Genomic DNA, 18495 nt, shown 5'->3' with positions numbered 1-18495 from the left:
TGGCCCTTGTCCGAAATCCATTTAACATGAGCTAAGAGCAATGCTCTTGCAGCAGAGTTTAAAATACTGGCATTCTAGTCCAAAGATGATGGACTAGAAAGGACAAAAGATGCTACCTGTGTCATTGCTAGCAGGCAGTTGAAAGGTTTGGGACCATAGCCTAGGACTGAGGAAAGGGTCCATGGACCCTACGTTCTAGTGCAGGGAAGAAAGAGAATGAAAAAGCCTATTTCTTCTAAAAAAAACCCTTCACTGAAAGCACCACAATGAAACACAATTTCAGTTAAATTAATTTACCAGAGAAACAATTACAGTGTACTGCTTCTTGCCACTTCCACTCAAGTTTTTTTGATATAAATGAGAGTGCTCTCAAAGGGAAGATGTATTCTATTAAAATGATGAATCACTAGCTTCAGGGTTGAATGTTGATTTTTAGCATGGCATAAACACAGCCTTCAAAGGGAACGCTTCTGGGACCAAACTAATACAGGCTTGCCTTCAAGTAAGGATTCTTTGTATTATAATTTATAAACCCCTTAAATCTTTGTAGGATACAAGTGGTGTTATCCTTAAGACTGAAAATTAAGGGTTTTTTTGTTTTTTGTTTTTTGCTCAGGAGAAGAAGAGTTCTTGGGCAAAGATACATATTCATGCATAGATTTGAATAATGGGATTAGGGCACGATGGTCGGTTTAGTCATCATGCATTGCAATTCAAATACAGCTTAGGATGTAAACACCTGCTCCTTCATACCTTGATATCATTTATAATTTCGCCGGTAACAGCCGATTTACCAACCACTGATTAGAAATCAAGCTTCACTGTAAGTGGGACGACCGTATACGCCACTCAGTGACATGTTTGATGGGCGCAGAAGATGCTCATTTCTCAGTGAATGATACTGTAAAGACTAGCTTTGCAAGTGGCCAGTGTCAATCATTCACTCAGTGCCAGTTCATCTGCTTCTCTTTGAGGGGGGTGACATTGATTCATGATTACAGGTAGGTAGCCGTGTTGGTCTGGGTCGAAGTAAAATAAAAAAAATTCCTTCAGTAGCACCTTAAAGACCAACTAAGTTTTTATTTTGGTATGAGCTTTCGTGTGCATGCACACTTCTTCAGAAGTGATTCATGATGGCATCCCAAATGCATTGTGGGGAAATGCAAGCTGAAATTTCAGCCAGGAAAAATGAAGCTTGCTATAATGCTACCTGATGTTTTAGTAAGTAGTTTGAAAGATAGGAGGGTAGTTCATTGGTGCAGGTTATTTTTCCAGCATAAATACATGATACTCCAGCTGTTCTAATATAGTGAAGGAAACTATGAGATCTGGCACACTGACCAAGGAAAACTTCAGCCCTTCAATTGTACTCCAGGTTTCTCTAACAAATGAAGTGAGAGGGTCTGGTGGTGTTCCTACAATGCACTACTTAGAGAGGCTCGCCTGGCACCTTCTTTATGGCCATTTGCTGAAGCTCTTCCTACTCTCCAAGACCTTTCACTTACAACAGGGGTCCCCAAACTAAGGCCCAGGGGCCAGATGCGGCCCAAATGCCTTCTAAATCCGGCCCGCGGACGGTCTGGGAATCAGCATGTTTTTACATGAGTAGAATGTGTCATTTTATTTAAAATGCATCTCTGGGTTATTTGTGGGGCCTGCCTGGTGTTTTTACATAAGTAGAATGTGTCCTTTTATTTAAAATGCATCTCTGGGTTATTTGTGGGGCATAGGAATTCGTTCATATTTTTTTTCAAAATATAGTCCGGCCCCCCACAAGGTCTGAGGGACAGTGGACCGGCCCCCTGCTGAAAAAGTTTGCTGACCCCTGACTTACAATCTATGGATGTTTCAGGGTCTGCACTCAATGAGAACTTGGTGCTTTGTGCCGTTTTTAGTTGCTGAGATTTCTGCTTTCTGCTTTCTGTTTTGTTTTTTGCTTGAAGGGTTTTTACTGTAAATTGTATTTTTTATTTATTAAAATTGTCAAGAGAACTTTGTTGAATGGGTGTTATATAAATTTAATAAACAAATAAATACTCTCTCATTCTTTTAAGCTGCTGGATTTTCTGATTGCATAACTAGTTTAAGATTTCAGCTGCCAACGTGGACTTCTGGAAACATCTGACAAGTGACTTTTGCAAACAGGATGTTGGTCTACATTCATCCACGGTCTGAGCCTGCAGGGACCTTCTTATTTATTTAAAGTGTTGACATCTTGTTCTTCAGCAGAAAACTCTCACAGAACAGCTCATGGAAAACCAATACAAATTTAAAAATAAATCCTCCTCGCAGGCTTACAGTCTAAACGAAATGACACAAAAGGAAAAATGGATGATGAGGGGAGATGACGAAAAGTAAACTGAGGCACCAACACTTAAAGATACATACTAGTTCTTCTGATGGTCAGCTGGCATGGAAGCTTGTCCTCTCGTGTTCGCTTTCTAACACTTTTAAACTAAAATGAGTCATATTGCCACTGCCCATTTCATCCCTCAGTGGTGATGATAGTGGTAGGCAGGATGCAAAGAACTCATTTCAGGCGTCAATGATGAGAGAGAAAAGGGTTTTTAAAGGATAAAGGAAAAGCCTACAATATATTCAGGTTTAAATTGCCCCAAAATGCCTTTTAAGCTATGGATACTATTTTCAAAACCCTCAGAATAACCAGGGATGTTAGAGTTCCTGATGTGGCCTGATGTGCTCTCCCTAACACATGAGATAAGTGGACAATTTGATGAGCCAGGTTGGTGGGATCAGGTAGTGGCACTTCTAAAATGATAGCTGCCAACTCATGTTTGGCACATTGTTAGAGCTCTGATTTGCATTGCTAGAGTGCTTTCCCACATGCAAAGACACAGACGTTGTGCTGCAGTAAAAACAAAAAACAAGGAACAATACGGCCATCACTTTTACTATTAGCAAACGATTAACATCTGTGCAAACAGCACTGCTCTATCAGTCCCGGCTGCTTTCCAGCGCAGGGGCTTTCTGAAGGGAATTCTCTTTTCTAATAAATCACTTGTGTCAATTAGGGGATGTAGCCCTTGCCAGGAGATGTGGTTGACTGTTCCCAATTAAGCCTTAATGAATAAGAGCAAATGGGATGCTGGAAGCTCTCAGCCAACAATAGCTGTTCGGGTGTTGGGGGGGTAGGGAGGGAGTGAACTTAAGCTAAATGGTAAATAAAAAGGAGCAACATGGTAGACAGCAGACATGACATGGCCCCCTGGAAGTAAATCAGGCAAGCCACAGATATTTTAAAAATCTGCCCCAAGGCTCTGCAGCCTGCAGCGGTAACGAGATGGCCAAATGAACCAAGAAGGTTGGGATTGTGGGTAAATATGGTACCCGATATGAAGCTTCCCTGAGGAAAATGGTGAAGAAGATTGAAATTAGCCAACAGGCTAAATATACTTGCTCCTTCTGTGGCAAGACCAAAATGAAGAGGAAAGCTGTGGGTATCTGGCATTGTGGCTCTTGTATGAAAACAGTAGCTGGTGGCGCCTGGACATACAACACTACTTCAGCGGGGATGGTGAAATCTGCCATCAGAAGACTAAAGGAATTGAAAGACCAGTAGAAGCATATTTTTGTTGCACTGTTACTCCTCCTCTACAGTTCATGTCCTTATTGTCAATTAAAGGTGGCTGTGAACGTTGGGGGGGGGGGAATCTGCCCCAAGCCTTTCAGGATATTGCACCTTTCACAGAAAGGAATAATAAAGTCACAAGTAGAAATAAGGGGATCACTATCCATTCTGAAGGAAATTAGCCCTGAGTGCTCACTGGAAGGACAGATCCTGAAGCTGAGGCTCCAATACTTTGTCCACCTCATGAGAAGAGAAGACTCCCTGGAAAAGACCCTGATGTTGGGAAAGATTGAGGGCACTAGGAGAAGGGGATGACAGAGGACGAGATGGTTGGACAGTGTTCTCGAAGCTACAAACATGAGTTTGACCAAACTGTGGGAGGCAGTGGAAGACAGGAGTGCCTGGCATGCTCTGGTCCGTGGGGTCACGAAGAGTCGGACACAACTAAACGACTAAACAACAAGAACATGGGATCACTCCCCACTCTTTGCCAGCTGCAAAAGGCAGGCACAAAAAGGGTGATTAAGTTATATTAGGAATTCAGTAGTATGTTCCTGAATGTTCAGGCTATCACTGCCATAAGCTATCACATAACAAGCAGTACAGTGAGTACAGCAATTGAGAATGACATCAATCCACTCCTTATTATAGGACAATATGAGACACCCACCCCAAAAAACCCTAACACAGCCTGCAGTAGATTTTTTTAGAAGGACAACAACAAATAACAAAAACAGTAGGTTTGAGTGTCTCCTGTTGAGACAGATGAACATTAAGGAAAGCCTTTAAAAATGGCCACCTGGAGATAAAGCACAAAATAATGAGGCCATGCGCATACAAAATCTGCACACTTACTATTAATCCGGCACTGGTGAGCCTGGATATTGTTATTTAAATATAAGGCAGGCTGTGTAGCTTATGCCCCACAGGATTTATGGCCTTCACAGAGCTAGTTAGCAGTTTGCCACAGGGCAGGGTTAGCTATTATTTAAAACAACTGGGGCCCTGCAACAAAATGTAGCAGTGTGCTCCCTGGTGTGATGTGAGCATGTGGCTAAGGGGTGTGTAGGTGTGTGTGTGAAAAACAGAAGACAGCAGTAAAGTCAGGAGTCCCTGATCTATGCGTCAGTCTGTCTTCAGGGCAAGACTTATTCATTAATTTTTGAACGAGGAAAGTTAAACCCAGCCTGGCTGCAATTCAATGGAGCAACTGGATTCTGTGTGCATGTTGGTACTGAGTGGGTTTGGCCTAGGACAACGTCAAATGGTGGGTGTTGACAAATCACTTCTTCTCCATTACCAAGTGGATGCAACTTGCAAGCATCTTTCCTTTGGCATACTCGCAAGTTCAGAGCAGAGATGGTGGAGAAAGTTCAGGCCACATTTACAGGCAAACCACCACAGTCTGCACTTTCTGAAACAACACAAGAACTAAAGCACAGATAGCCTTTGAAATTCACAGTTCTCTGGGTTTTGCAATGTAGCTCTCCAGTCAAGTAAAGTGTACCGAAGTGCACATACTTAGGTAAAGTGTGCACAAAACAGCATTATATTTGGGGAAATTTGTTTTGAACTATTGTGTGCATTGGGAAAAATTGTATACAAATGTGTAACTGGATAGCTCATTTGGTAAAGCATGAGACTCTTAATCTCAGAGTCGGAGGCGACAATAAACAGAGTAGAAGGAAAAGGGTTATGAAACACGAGACAGAGAGGGACAGTAAACCAGGTAAGAGAGGATAGGCAATTTTGGGTAGCTAAAGAAGGCTGTAACTTTTCCGTAGGGAGACTGAACAGCGGCACAGCAGGGCTGGCTCTTACATTTGCCAACGGAAGTAAATTATGCAGACAGCCATATGTCAAACAGACAAGAACATCCCTGGTGTTGAGAACACCAGTCAAGCATATTGTGCAGCATCAATATATGCTCATCAACGTGTTAGAAAACAAAGTATATATATCTCCTTTATGCTACACTATGGAGATGCTTTGCCTAAAAGCATAATTCTCAAAGAATGACACAGGACTGCCTGCGAGAGAGGGCCATTGGAAAACTTAGTAAGAGGGTTCAAAGTTAAAGGGAAGGATCCTGATTCAGGGACAGCCTTTCTCTTCCAAGTCAATATCTAGGAAGGCTGAATGCCACCTGAAATGAATGGCACCTTATTAATTTCCAAACCGGGACTTGGAAAGAAAGCAGCTCAGGATGTTCTCAGGATAGTGAGAGCAGAAATTTGGGAGCACAGAGCCAACAGCCTGAAATAACGATTAGGGCAGCTTCCTCACCACCGCACCAGCTTCCCTGGACCTACTTAAGTTCTGTGTGCCCTGAGGGAAGGCAAAAACGAAAAAGCTCAGGCCAAGGAGCTCACACCACTAGCTCCACTGCTAAAGGCACTTGGCAGAAAAGAGGAGTATAAAGGCAACAAACAAACAAACAAACAAATACTTTCTGCACATTCATTTCATGATCAGAGCATTACTACAGTGAAAGAGGAGAGCTGAAGGTACAGGAGAAGTCTAAGGGACACTCGCCTGAAAGAGCAGTTCTTGACAGGCTGAAAGGTGCACACACACAAATGGTCTGTCTATAGGAATTGGGGCAATGTATAATATTTGAATCAGCCATAAAGGCCCTCACTTAAGAAAAAGTTAGAAACATTTACTAAGAACAACAAAAGCAAAGCCACTTCCTAAACAAAACCAGGGCCTTGGCTATACAAACATATCTGGGAAGAATATGAAGCAGTGAGGGCACCACCACAGAAAAGGCCTCACTGTAAGTTTTATTTCTGAGTGCGGAGGTGCTCTGAATGGAGTATCGCTTGACGTCATCCACACCCAGAGGAGTTTAGGATTAAATAAATAATGGGGTGAGCTCCCATTGCTCAGTCCCAGCTCCTGCCAATCTAGAAGTTTGAAAGCACGTCAAAGTGCAAGTAGATAAATAGGTACCACTACAGCAGGAAGGTAAACGGCATTTCCGTGTGCTGCTCTGGTTCGCCAGAAGCAGCTTAGTCATGCTGGCCACATGACCTGGAAGCTGTACGCCAGCTTCCTCAGCCAGTAAAGCAAGATGAGCGCCGCAACCCCAGAGTCGGTCATGACTGGACCTAATGGTCAGGGGTCCCTTTACCTTTAATGGCAAGGCTAGGCCTGCTTCTAGACAACTACAACTGAACTTGTTTTCCTGATTCAATCTAGCAAACAATTCTTATATATACTATTTATTTGGCTTGCTTAGTTAGCAGGGGACAAAAGGCCAGGTCGTTTAGATGAAAAGTGCTGCGCCTCTGTGTTTGTTAAAAGTTTGAGATATCTCTGTTAGCATAAAGGCAGGAAGAGCAAATGAGACAAACCAAGCAGGATCTGCAGCAAGTCCACGAGACTTGAATATTATTGAATTTTCTTTTTCTAAAAAAACCAAAACCAAAAACCTAGAGAACTACAGAAGAAACAACTCACAATAGCCCTAGGGTTTTAAATATTTCAGGCCCTGAAAAGCCACAGAGAGTTTAAAATACTGTAGTAATTTTGATGGCATTTCATTTCACACTATTGCTTGTAACACTATGTAATTTATTTATTGACCAGGTTTCTGCTTCCTGACTGACAGCTGCTCAGAAAGTAAAACACTAATGATCCTTGGTGGTGTTTTTGACCCTTTAGGTGTCAACAGTTAGGGTCCATTGCAACAGTTGCTAGAACAACACTACATGTTGGAGGCAAAATAGGCTCTCAAGCATCTCAGCCCATAAGCTTAGAGGAAGACTGCTATTTCTTGACACTTTGTTAATATATGTAAACCACAGGTTACCATTTGCTAGAGTAAAATAAATATTTGTTTTAAAAAGTCTATAGCTCCACGGTTATTGTTTTTTTGTTATCATACCCTTTCGAATAGCACCATCTCTTGGTACAGGAGCAAGGGCCTGACCATCGTGGGAGTTCCTAGAGAGACACATACTGTAGATTTGCTCATTTCCCACTTCCAATGTTTTTTCCCCCCAGTAAGGAAGCAAAGTGCTCCAGATGTTCTGTGGGCTCATGAATCACAACATGAGCAAGAAGTGCGGCTCCCACTTTAGATGTCATATCAGAAATGTAGGTATCTGTAGTACAACACCAGGTTCACAAATGCATGTTCAATGACCACAACTTCATCTTATTTCTTTGAATGTGTGAATGAGTAATCACGGCAACAATTTTCAGCTTCCTTCAAATGCAACGTGATTCCATTCACTTGTGTGCCTAGTTTGCCTCATTTTCTCTGCACCTGTTACATTTCAGTGCTTTTCTGTATTATTATTTTCTCCTTTAATTCTCCCTTTCATAATGCCACCATGGGCTGCGGCGTTGAGGGTGAGAAATGGAAGCTACTGTACAAGGCCTACAAGTATTGTACTGGCCACCCCCACATCCCCTTGAAATGATGCTGCATTGAATTATGCCAATAAAGGCTGCATGATTGAATGAATTTTGTACTGGGACATTCTGGGGACAATAATGCCAGCCAGAGTTGCTACAGGTGGCACTGCTGGAGACAGGCCCATCCACCCCTGGAGGCCACAAAATGGTCTCCAAAACATGGGAAATGGTGCAAGCTTGCTTTTTCCTGCTCTGGAGGGTCAGACCTAAACCAATGGCTTCAAGTTACAAGAAACATCAGGAAGAACTTTTTGACAGTAAGTTGGACAGTGGAACAGACTCCCCGGGAGGTTGTGGGCTCTCCTTCTTTGGAGGTTTTAAAGCAGAAGTTGGATGGGCATCTGCCATAGATGCTTTAGCATTGCAGGGGGTTGGACTAAATGACCCTTGGGGTACCTTCCAACTCTATAATTCTTTGATCCTATTATTCTCCCTTCCTACCTGCATTATTTGTTGGACAAATAAAAAGTGAAGCAAATAGGCCTTATTCAGCTCACTATTGCATTTGCCAAAATGATTGCATACCACTACCACTAGAACTCCCATACTCAAGCACTTAAACTTTCCAAAAACCTAGGTGCAGGTCTACTTGGATTTCAATCAGTGTAGTCAAAAGTAATGCTGCATTTCTCCCCACCTCTTTCCTTCCACACATCCTCCCCCACCCTCCCAAGTGAGTTAGGAGATTATTCAGTAGTACTGACAGATGTTGACAGATGTTGCTGCTTGCCTACTACGTAAGTTCCCACTCGGACACAATATATTTTAGTATTGTATCTCATTTGACTATTATAATGGCCTAAAGTTCAATGGAAGAGTTCCAAATTCAGTTATTGAAATCACTAGTTAAAATAGTTCAAGCACCAGAGCTGGGAAAGACCTCTTAGTCCAACTGCATGGGACTGGGCTCAGTGGACCATCAAAGGAGAGCTATCTATGTTCATTGCACTGATGTGGCATTTCTAGCACACAGTCTCATTACTCATAATCAAAAAAAACCTAACTAGATTCCTTGCTATGAGTGGACAGAATCCAATGGCTTGACAGTTAATCTGGGAAAACAAACAGACGGGCCCATTACGAAAGAGAAATTCCACAAGGTAGTTTCTTCCATAACTCAAAGTTGAAAACTGCTGAACTAGAAGCAAAAAAGTTGCTCAACTGTTAATTAAATGGCTGACTATGGATACTTTTTAAATTCACCGTAAACGAATCCTGCACCTTCATCTTATCTAAATTTCCATATTCCATTTATGCAACTCGGATACATTTGTTTGACAAGATCAATGTACTCTCTTTAATTATCTTGCAGCAACAGTGTCAAGTGTAACAGTCAGGCCATCAATCGTAAATCACATTTTATTGCTAGGTGCAAATGAAGCATGTTGATCTATCTGATTAATGCATTTAAAGAAACTCTGTATTAGTTTATAGATTGCACTACAATGTTTATTTTAAAATAGCAAGCTGTGTTATTTGACGTAGAAAATAACTTCCCCTTTCATCCAAGTATTGTCAGGATTTCAAAGTCAAATTCTAAACAGACTAAAGGTTCAAACAAGCAAAAGCACTGACCGTGCACTCATGGTAATTTACAGTCCCGTAGTTTTGGAAGATAAGGTCCTCCTAAATAGGGCCATGGGACCACGTGCTCCCTCCCTTCCCATTTAACATGCCTAACTCAAGGCTATTGGATAGCCACATTGGGGTTTTACATTTTAAGAGGACATATGCTCATAAACTCCAGTGTGTGTAGCCCTGAGCAGAACAAATGATATCCCAGAAAGATAAAATCCAGACTCAACTGCACTACCTTAACCTACATGAGTTGGTACTTAAACAAGTGTACACTTTCAGCCATTTCCCACCATAAAGGGAACCTAAATATGGGGTGGATTGTGGGGAAAGAGAAACTATAGTGAAAATCTACTGCCTTTGGGGGACTTGAAGAAACATGTGCTTATATATTCATAAATGTTACTTACTTCATTCAGGTCATCCTTTGCATTGTAGTAGACAATCTCATTAGTCTGTGCAGGAGGGAAAAAATGGAGTTATTTTTTGTTGAACCCTATAATAATAATAAAAAGGACACTACAAAGCCATTAACACCGAAGTTAATTCTGCATTTTCTGAACTTAAAAAATATGACCATTAATTTCCCCATTTGGTCTGGTCTTAAATACCAGCCATAGCATGCTGGTGTGATGACTCGCAGTGCAGGGATCTCACAAGGCACAGCAGAGGATTCTGATGAGGACATGTTTCAGGCTACTTTCTTGTTGGGAGAACCACCAGTTCTCATTCAGGAGCCATTTATCCCTGTTTTAAAGTCGTAATCAATCAATCAATCAATTAAAAAACTTAATTAAGTTAATTATCAACAATGGAGGCAATCCCAAGGCTAGGTCCACCAGGATGAGCATGAATCGGACCCAGCAGATCTCTAGCTGGCTACACTAGCCTGCCTATCTCATCCCACCTCTGCCAGTGACACACCACCACATCTGTCTCATCCCAGTTTAGCTGAGACCCAGCCAACTGAACCCAGCAGATCTTAAGTTGGCAAAAGCCCTGAAAAAATAGGTGTTCTGGGGGCATGGTATGGGCATGACCAGGGAGGACATCGGCTGAATCCTAAACTCATTCTGCATAACCTGACATAATTTCCCTGATAACCTGACATAAATTAAACTGGCAAAAAAGGGTTGTGTAACTAAAACTCTATTTTAAATGAACCCCCCCCCTCTCTGCCAGGCTTAAGCACAGGCTCAGGCACCAGCCTGAACAAAGTTTGGATCTGGCATACTTTATGCCACTTTAACTTAAGATGGCATAATTTGCAGGATTTCCATATTTAGGTGTGTCCCCCTGAATATCTGGCACCTGATCCATTTTAGAGAAACAGCTTCAACTCAGAGGGCTAGCTCTTGGAGACCTGACTCAGGGCTCATTCACACTTCTGCTTGTACCATGGTTAAAAAGCACAGGCCTGAGCGGTTTTGTGTTTGCCCCACAGCTTTCGGGGAAACATGCTTCTACCACTGAATCAGAACAAATAACAAGCTACAGAAAGTCCATTTGCCGTTTGGTCCAATTCTGTGGTCAACCGCAGGTTTTGCCCAGGGAAATGCGGAAGGGCTAACAGCGGTGTGGATGAGCCCTTAGGCATGGGCTGGCTGGAGAAGTTTGTTACCATTTTGTGCAGGTTGTCAGGCCTCATCAGAAGCAAAGTCTATTAACCATTAACTCAGCTTGTAGTGAATTTCAACGTAAACAGCTGAATACAACACATAAAACATGGGATGTGGGGCTCATTTAATCTCACCCCGCAAAGTCCATCGCCCAGCCCTTCCCAGCTAGCTTTTATAAGCCAGGATGGGCAAGGATCAAGGAGACAGGTGGTTGGTTTCACTTGTCCAAGCAGCCTGTCCACATCCTCGGAGGTAACAGATTGAAATTGATCCCACACAACTTGACTAGACAGGACACTAGCACTCCCTCGCTCCGGCCCTGCTCCCACGGTGGAGTCTACCTCTTCCCGACTTTATCTGCAAAAAAACTTTGCCAAATCATTGAAGGAGATAATGTTGCCCGTACTGGGCCCCAATGGAGCAGGTGGTTCCGCTAAATTGTGAACCACCTGAAAGAGTCTCCTGCTGCTGTTTTCTGCAGATGCAATAGAGGCGATGAAGAAAGTCTTCTTCGCCGTTGCTACCGCCACTTGGTAGGCTCTAACCTGTGTCCGGTCAGCTTCAGAATGAGTTATCCGCCACCGGCGCGCTAGCCGTCTCAGCGATTGTTTCATTGCCCTCAGATCCGTGGAAAACCACGGGGCTGTCCAGGCTCCATGCAATCGGAGAGGGCGCTTCGGAGCCAGACACTCAATAGCCCTGGTTAACTCCACATTCTAGCAGGCCACCAGGGAATCGGCTGAAAGGTCATCAACATGGGATAAAGCATCCCCTACCACTCTCTGGAAACCATTTGGATCCATTAAGTGGCGGGGGCGGACCATCCAAATTGGTCCCACCTCCCTGCAGAGGGGAAGGGTCGCGGAGAAGTCCAGAAGTCCATATTTTTTATTATAATTTATAATCTACAAACGGAGGGTTTCAGATGTTTTTCAAAACCTCAAGAGAACACTATCAGTTATGCATCACTTTTACTGTTCTTTTCTTCAAAACTCCCCCTGGGTTTTATGTATGGTTTAAAGAACTGAAGTGTACTTTATATGATAAATCTAAATAGATCTAACACACATTTCTATCAGAACCCATTACTCCCACTCATTACTGCTGGCTTTATACCAAATCCAGAATGTTAAACATGAACTTACTGTTTGCCAATACAAGAGAAGAAATTCCTATCGCCATTAGAGACCCAAGCTAATTGGCAGTGCATCGATCTCCCTCTGTAACCTGGTGGGCCATACTCAAAGAAGCAATTTACAACTTAGCATGTCGCTTTCAGAAAAGGATAATAGCAATCAAGTTTAAATTTCCCTTTACTCCTCTTATGTTCTGCACTTCTTATATTGAACTGACACAATCTCATCAGGTGGTTCTGCTTAAAATCATCAAGTTAAAAACTCCTCCCCTATTCCAAAACACACTTGGTTTTCTTTTGTCCCTGGTATAAATAGCAAATAGTTGGGGAAAGAATGTTTCTCTGCACCCTTATTTGAAAAAAAAAATTCTATTATGACCTAAAAGCATTTCATGAGTATCTGCCAGTGGCATTTTTGCTCCTGTAAAACTTAAAAGAGTTAAGATGACCTCTGTCAGAGGTTCTTGTGCCTACTCTTGAGTAACGACGCTCCACACCTCCTTGTCTTTAAGGTGTTTTTATTGTGCATATTATTTACAGTGCAAAGAGTCTGGAAAACATGTCTGCTTAGTCCGAGTCAGAACCTCGCAATGGCTTCTTCCTGTTTTGCGCCCAACATAACAGCTTGGGAACCCCAAAGTGCCGCCCTCTCGCCCTACGGGGTGCCGTGCACCTCAATTCAGGCGTCGGGGGGGGGGGAGGGCCGTCCTTCTGACTGCTCTCCAGTGGCCAATCCCATATAATAGGGAGAGATCACAACACAGTTATTTCCATCAATGAAGTCATAGAATCACAGAATCATAGAGTTGGAAGAGACTACAAGGGCCATCCAGTCCAACCCCCTGCCAAGCAGGAAACACCATCAAAGCATTACTGACAGATAGCTGTCTAGCCTCCGCTTAAAGACGTCCAAAGAAGGAGACTCCACCACACTCCTTGGCAGCAAATTTCACTGTCGAACAGCTCTTACTGTCAGGAAGTTCTTCTTAATGTTTAGGTGGAATCTTCTTTCTTGTAGTTTGAATCCATTGCTCCATGTCTGCTTCTCTGGAGCAGCAGAAAACAACCTTTCTCCCTCCTCTATATGACATCCTTTTATGTATTTGAATATGGCTATCATATCACCCCTTAACCATCTCTTCTCCAAGGCCAGTGAGGAATCTGTTCGACCTTATGCTCTTGACTGAGTTTGACATCCAACAAATATCAGGATAGTTGAAATCCTCCATTACTACTTTCTCACTTCCTTTTGAATGGTTGGCCATCTGTGTCCTCAGTTTGGCTTGGGGATCTATAGTAAACTCCCACAATGAGATCACTGTTATTTTTCTCTCCCTTAATTTTGACCCAGATACTCTCAATTTAGCTTTGAAGTTTTAAATCCTGGATCTCTTCACAAGTATACACATCCCTGATGTATAACACCACTCTTCCTCATATACTGATAAAAGTGTCATGAGTGCCAGGACAAAATGACTGCCATGGACAGCAAAAAAAAAAAAAAAAAGAAGAAGAGGAGCCAGAACTCCATACTGGTGAGCACTGTCACACAAAAAGCCTAGTCCTCACAGTGATCCTCTAACATGCCCTTATGTGGCAAGGTATTTCTTCAACATGCTTAAATGTTCTATATAACATTCACATATGAAGGTGATCATTTGAGGCTCATTCATTCAGTTTAAGAATAGTCACAAGGCCTATCTAGTCCAGCATTGTCCTTCCTGCAGTGGCCAACCGAAGGGCTCTGGCAAGCCCACAATCAGAATATGATGGCATTTACCTCACAGGAAACTGCCTTACAGATTAGGACAGTCTATTGGTCCATCTAACCTAGTATTGTCTCTAGCCTGATTGGCAGCAGCTCTTTGGGGTCTCAAGCAGAGGTGCTCCACACCAGAGATTGAGCCTGACAACTTCTGAAGTTTCTTCCTCATAAACTACAGGGATTTTGGAATGTGACTCTTTGGCCACGTCTTAATTATGTGTGTTTCTCCCTATTCCCATGCAGAACATGCTTTTCTTTCTGCAACATCTGCGATGGTACTTTTTACATTCTTAATGCGCAGAGGTTGCACATCTTTACCTCCAGGCTGAAGATTACACCAGGGTATCAAGATATGTGAGTGAGACAGGTCAGTCTTCATCCAGTTTTGGGGACAGACAAGGCGGATGGCTGGGGGAACAATGTGTTTCCAGACAACTTTGCAATAACGAAAGACAATTCACACTGGAAGAGTGGGATGTTTTGTACGCTTAGATTTCTCATCTATTCCCATGGCCTTATCAAATAATCTGCAGCAGAACAACAAACAAATGTAAAATTGGTTCCTATATGCCAAGTAAATACTGCTTTTATTAAGTCTCCTAAGATACTTCTTTTTAATACCATTGCCTCCACTTGAGTAATTCCGTGTGTAAATAAGGATGCTCTATTTCTCTGTTTTTAAGATTGCTATAGCTCAGTGTTAATCTCACACTTGAAGAAGAAAAACAACCCTACCTTGCCAACTTTACTTTTTCTAGTTACAGGTAGGTAGCCGTGTTGGTCTGAGTCGAAGCAAAATAAAAAAATTCCTGAAGAGGTGTGCATGCACACGAAAGCTCATACCAAAATAAAAACTTAGTTGGTCTTTAAGGTGCTACTGAAGGAATTTTTTTTATTTTACTTTTTCTGATATTGTTAGAGGCACCTGACTTTACCCAAACTTCTAATTTCTTTAGCTATTTCCTACCCAAAGAAATGAAGAATTGTGAAAACTCTGTGAGATTTCCCCCTCCTTTGAACAGCAGACCCTGTTTTAAGGTAAATCGCCACAAACGGCACTGCTGCCATGGGCTGCCATATGTCCAGATTTTCCTGGACATCACCCCCCCCCCCCAATTTCTGTCCAGACGCTGCTTCTGACTGCAGTATTCCAGGTATGTCCAGGAAATTCCAGACATATGGCAACCCTGTAAAGCTCACTGGCCAATGACATTATCAACCCTGCACAGGGGCATTGGGAAGATAAAAAAGGATATAATTCAGCTGCTACTGCTGCTGCTGCACCAAGTTCTTTGGACTAAACTTAATACATTAATGTGATTAATAAATAAGACTTGTAGTGAAGTAGTTCACTCCAAATAATTTAAATCTTACTTTTAAAATCAGTTATATATTTCTGATTAGCAATTGCTTCAGCTTCATATTTATTTTATAACTGCAACTCTGTAAATGCTATGAAACTCAGCAAGACTAATTACTTGATGTACCCAGAAAATAATGGAAAGAGGAAACACATTAGAGCAAAGCAGAGGAAAAGCTGAGTGTCACAAGACGATATTGCTCTGTTTTCAGGCTGCTTTGGTCATTAGAACAGCAACACAAATGCAGTCTTTTGACACTTCTAACTACTAGAAATGATGTTTCATTTCCTCCTCCTTCAGTTCTCCTTGAACATAGCAGCTTGTAAGAGCAGCTGCAGTTAGAAAGTCATATAAGAAAGAGGCCAATATAGTTGGCAGTGTGAATTGGCTGGCTCTTGTTCCAAAATTCCCAGGAACAATTAGGGTCCCTTCTTCACTGTGCTTTTAAAGTAGTATTATACCAATTTAAACAGTCATGACTTCTGCCAAAGAACTGTGGAACTATTCTTTGTTAGATGTGATGAAAGTTGTGATGAGACCCTGATTTCCCTCTCAGAACTCCAATTCCCAGAGACCCCTGGAAATAGAGATTTATTGTTAAGCCACCATAAACTGTGAGTGCAAAACAGGTCTCCAACAATACTACATAATTTTGGGGATGGGGTGGGAACCATGATTGTTTAAAGTGACATGACACTGGTTTAAATGTGTAGTGAAGATGGAGGCCTAAGTCTAAAATAATAAGTATATTTGTGGGGAAATAACACCCATTGACTCTTTATAGTTTGTTGTACTGACAGTGCATTTAGTTTGCCAGCCTTCTTTCAACTTTTATTGCATTTTTCTTCAGAGCATAATGCTTCATATTCTTCACTTGAAGGCTCCCCTCAGGAACATTTCTCTTGCAATAATGGACTATTTTAAAACTGCCTACTGGTTCTGAAATTTCCTATTATTTGTTAGTTTGCTGTTGTTGGTTGTTTGTTTGTTTTTTGTTTGTTTGCTGTTTTCTAGCATTATGGAGAAAGCTAGAGAGTTCCAGAAAAACATCTACTTCTGCTTCATTGACTATGCAAAAGCCTTTGACTGTGTCGACCACAGCAAACTATGGCAAGTTCTTAAAGAAATGGGAGTGCCTGATCACCTCATCTGTCTCCTGAGAAATCTCTATGTGAGACAAGAAGCTACAGTTAGAACTGGATAGGGAACAACTGATTGGTTCAAAATTGGGAAAGGAGTAAGACAAGGCTGTATATTGTCCCCCTGCTTACCGTGTTTCCCCTATTTTCAGGCACAATCTTATATTAATTTTACTCAAGAATAAGCCTATGGCTTATTTTCGGGGGATGTCTTATTTTTTTTATTACCGTAAGTACCTCACAGGCTTGGGACGCGCGGCAGGCCTCCTCCTGCCACGTTGCTGCTGCTGGATCCCAGAGGCGGCGTACTGGGTCGGCGCCCAGCAGCGCCGCACGGAGCGGCGGATTGAGGAGGCAGTGTGCCAGGTCGGCACCCAGCAGCACTGTGCGGAGCACTGGATCAAGGAGGCGACCTGCCGGGTCGGTGCCCAGCAGCGCCGCACAAAGTGCCGGATCGAGGAGGCGTCCTGCTGGGTCGGCATCAAGCAGCGCCGTGCCGGATCAAGGAGGCGGCCTGTAGGGTTGGTGCCCAGCAGTGCCGTGCAGAACACTCTGAACCTCCGGGAGCCAGCAGCAGCAACGCTCCCGGAGGCTCGGAGCACTCCACGCGGCGCTGCTGGGTGCTGACTTGGCAGGCCGCCTCCTCGATCCAGTGCAGCGCTGCTGGGCGCCGACTCTGCAGACCGCCTCCTCAAGTTTGAGATGACCAGGCCCCTAGGTGCAGTCCCGGTGGCGTGGGGCGCCAGGGTGCTGGGCCGACAGGGGGCGCTGCACGGCAAAGCCGCGCGGAGGCTGTGCTGCGCACTGTGAGGGCGGGGGCGTCGGAGCGATCTCCGCGCCTCAGCGCCAGGGCGCCCGACCTGCTCGAGATGGCCCTGGAGATGACCCAGGAGCCATGAGAGAAAAGCCAGAAGGCAAATCAGAAGGTGTATATAAAGAGAAGGGGGGGGGGGTAAGATTACCTGGCTTCTGGAGCAACCCAGAAGTCGGGACCAAATAATAACCAGAGATATAGGAATATGCCAAAGCTCAAGAAGACTTTGCTGCTTCAACAAGGCTCAGCTGAAAACAGGAAGTATTTCATACATCTTGGGTAGGCAGAGTCAGTTCAGTTTTAGTATGTTGTATACTGCCCTGTGACTGTATGGTGAAGGGAGTATAGACACAAACAAACAAGCACCAAAAATCAGTTTAAAATAATGTAAGAATTGGATCTGACCAAGGTCCGCATATTCTAATGTTCTCTGCAAAAACAATAGCACAAGGGGGTTCACTGAGTAATGGCTCCTGGTGAACTATGGCCTAATATTTTTAAAGCTATTTAATTAATTGTATAATGCCAGTAAAAAAAATATTAAAAAAATAAGTGCACTTATTGGCCAAACCACTGAAAGACCTGCGTTGTCTTTACTTCTTGACTTTATGCTTGCAGCTATAATGATGGGGAGCAACTGCTATTTTAAAAACTGTAGAACATGAGTTATAAAAATAAATAAAATATTACAAACTCAAATGAAGTTAGCATTCTCAACCATAAGTGAAATCTAAGTCCAATGGCCAGAGAAGAGATCTGAGCAAATTCATACAACAAAGTTTTTTTCCACTGTTTAATTTAAATCATCACATCTCAGCCTTTGAATCTGCCAGTCTGCATTTGTGTCCTCAGTGACAGATAGTTGTTTTAATATGCGCAAGTAGTATATGGAAATACAAGGAAAGCTTATTGTCATGTAATCGGGTTGCTGAGGGGTCTTTATCATGCAATGATGAGAATCCAGCTACTTTTTCTCTACACCTCTCAATTAACTTTGCCAAGGGTTAATGTGTGTCAAAATGGTCACTGTCACAGCTAGCAGATGCAAAGCCCTGACTTGTGTTGTAATA

General features: G+C 42.8%; 1 protein-coding gene and 1 pseudogene across 4 annotated transcripts in view; one reads left to right on the top strand and one right to left on the bottom strand.

The window, feature by feature from the left end:
- CACNA2D1 (calcium voltage-gated channel auxiliary subunit alpha2delta 1) overlaps positions 1–18495 on the bottom strand; it is a 412878-nt gene that overhangs the window by 185649 nt on the left and 208734 nt on the right. For 3 of the 4 annotated variants that reach the window (XM_035127294.2, XM_035127296.2, XM_035127298.2), the window contains exon 5: positions 10003–10047. The exons of the other annotated variant lie outside the window; for it this stretch is intronic. In XM_035127294.2, the coding sequence (XP_034983185.1) occupies positions 10003–10047 (45 nt within the window). The remainder of the gene's footprint in view (positions 1–10002; positions 10048–18495) is intronic. 4 annotated transcript variants of the gene reach the window in all.
- On the top strand, positions 3302–3661 carry LOC118090921 (large ribosomal subunit protein eL43-like; annotated as a pseudogene).

The sequence above is a fragment of the Zootoca vivipara genome, chromosome 10 (genome assembly GCF_963506605.1).
Source record: "Zootoca vivipara chromosome 10, rZooViv1.1, whole genome shotgun sequence".
NCBI classification, from domain to species: domain Eukaryota; kingdom Metazoa; phylum Chordata; class Lepidosauria; order Squamata; family Lacertidae; genus Zootoca; species Zootoca vivipara.
This window is presented reverse-complemented; position numbering and strand designations above follow the sequence as displayed.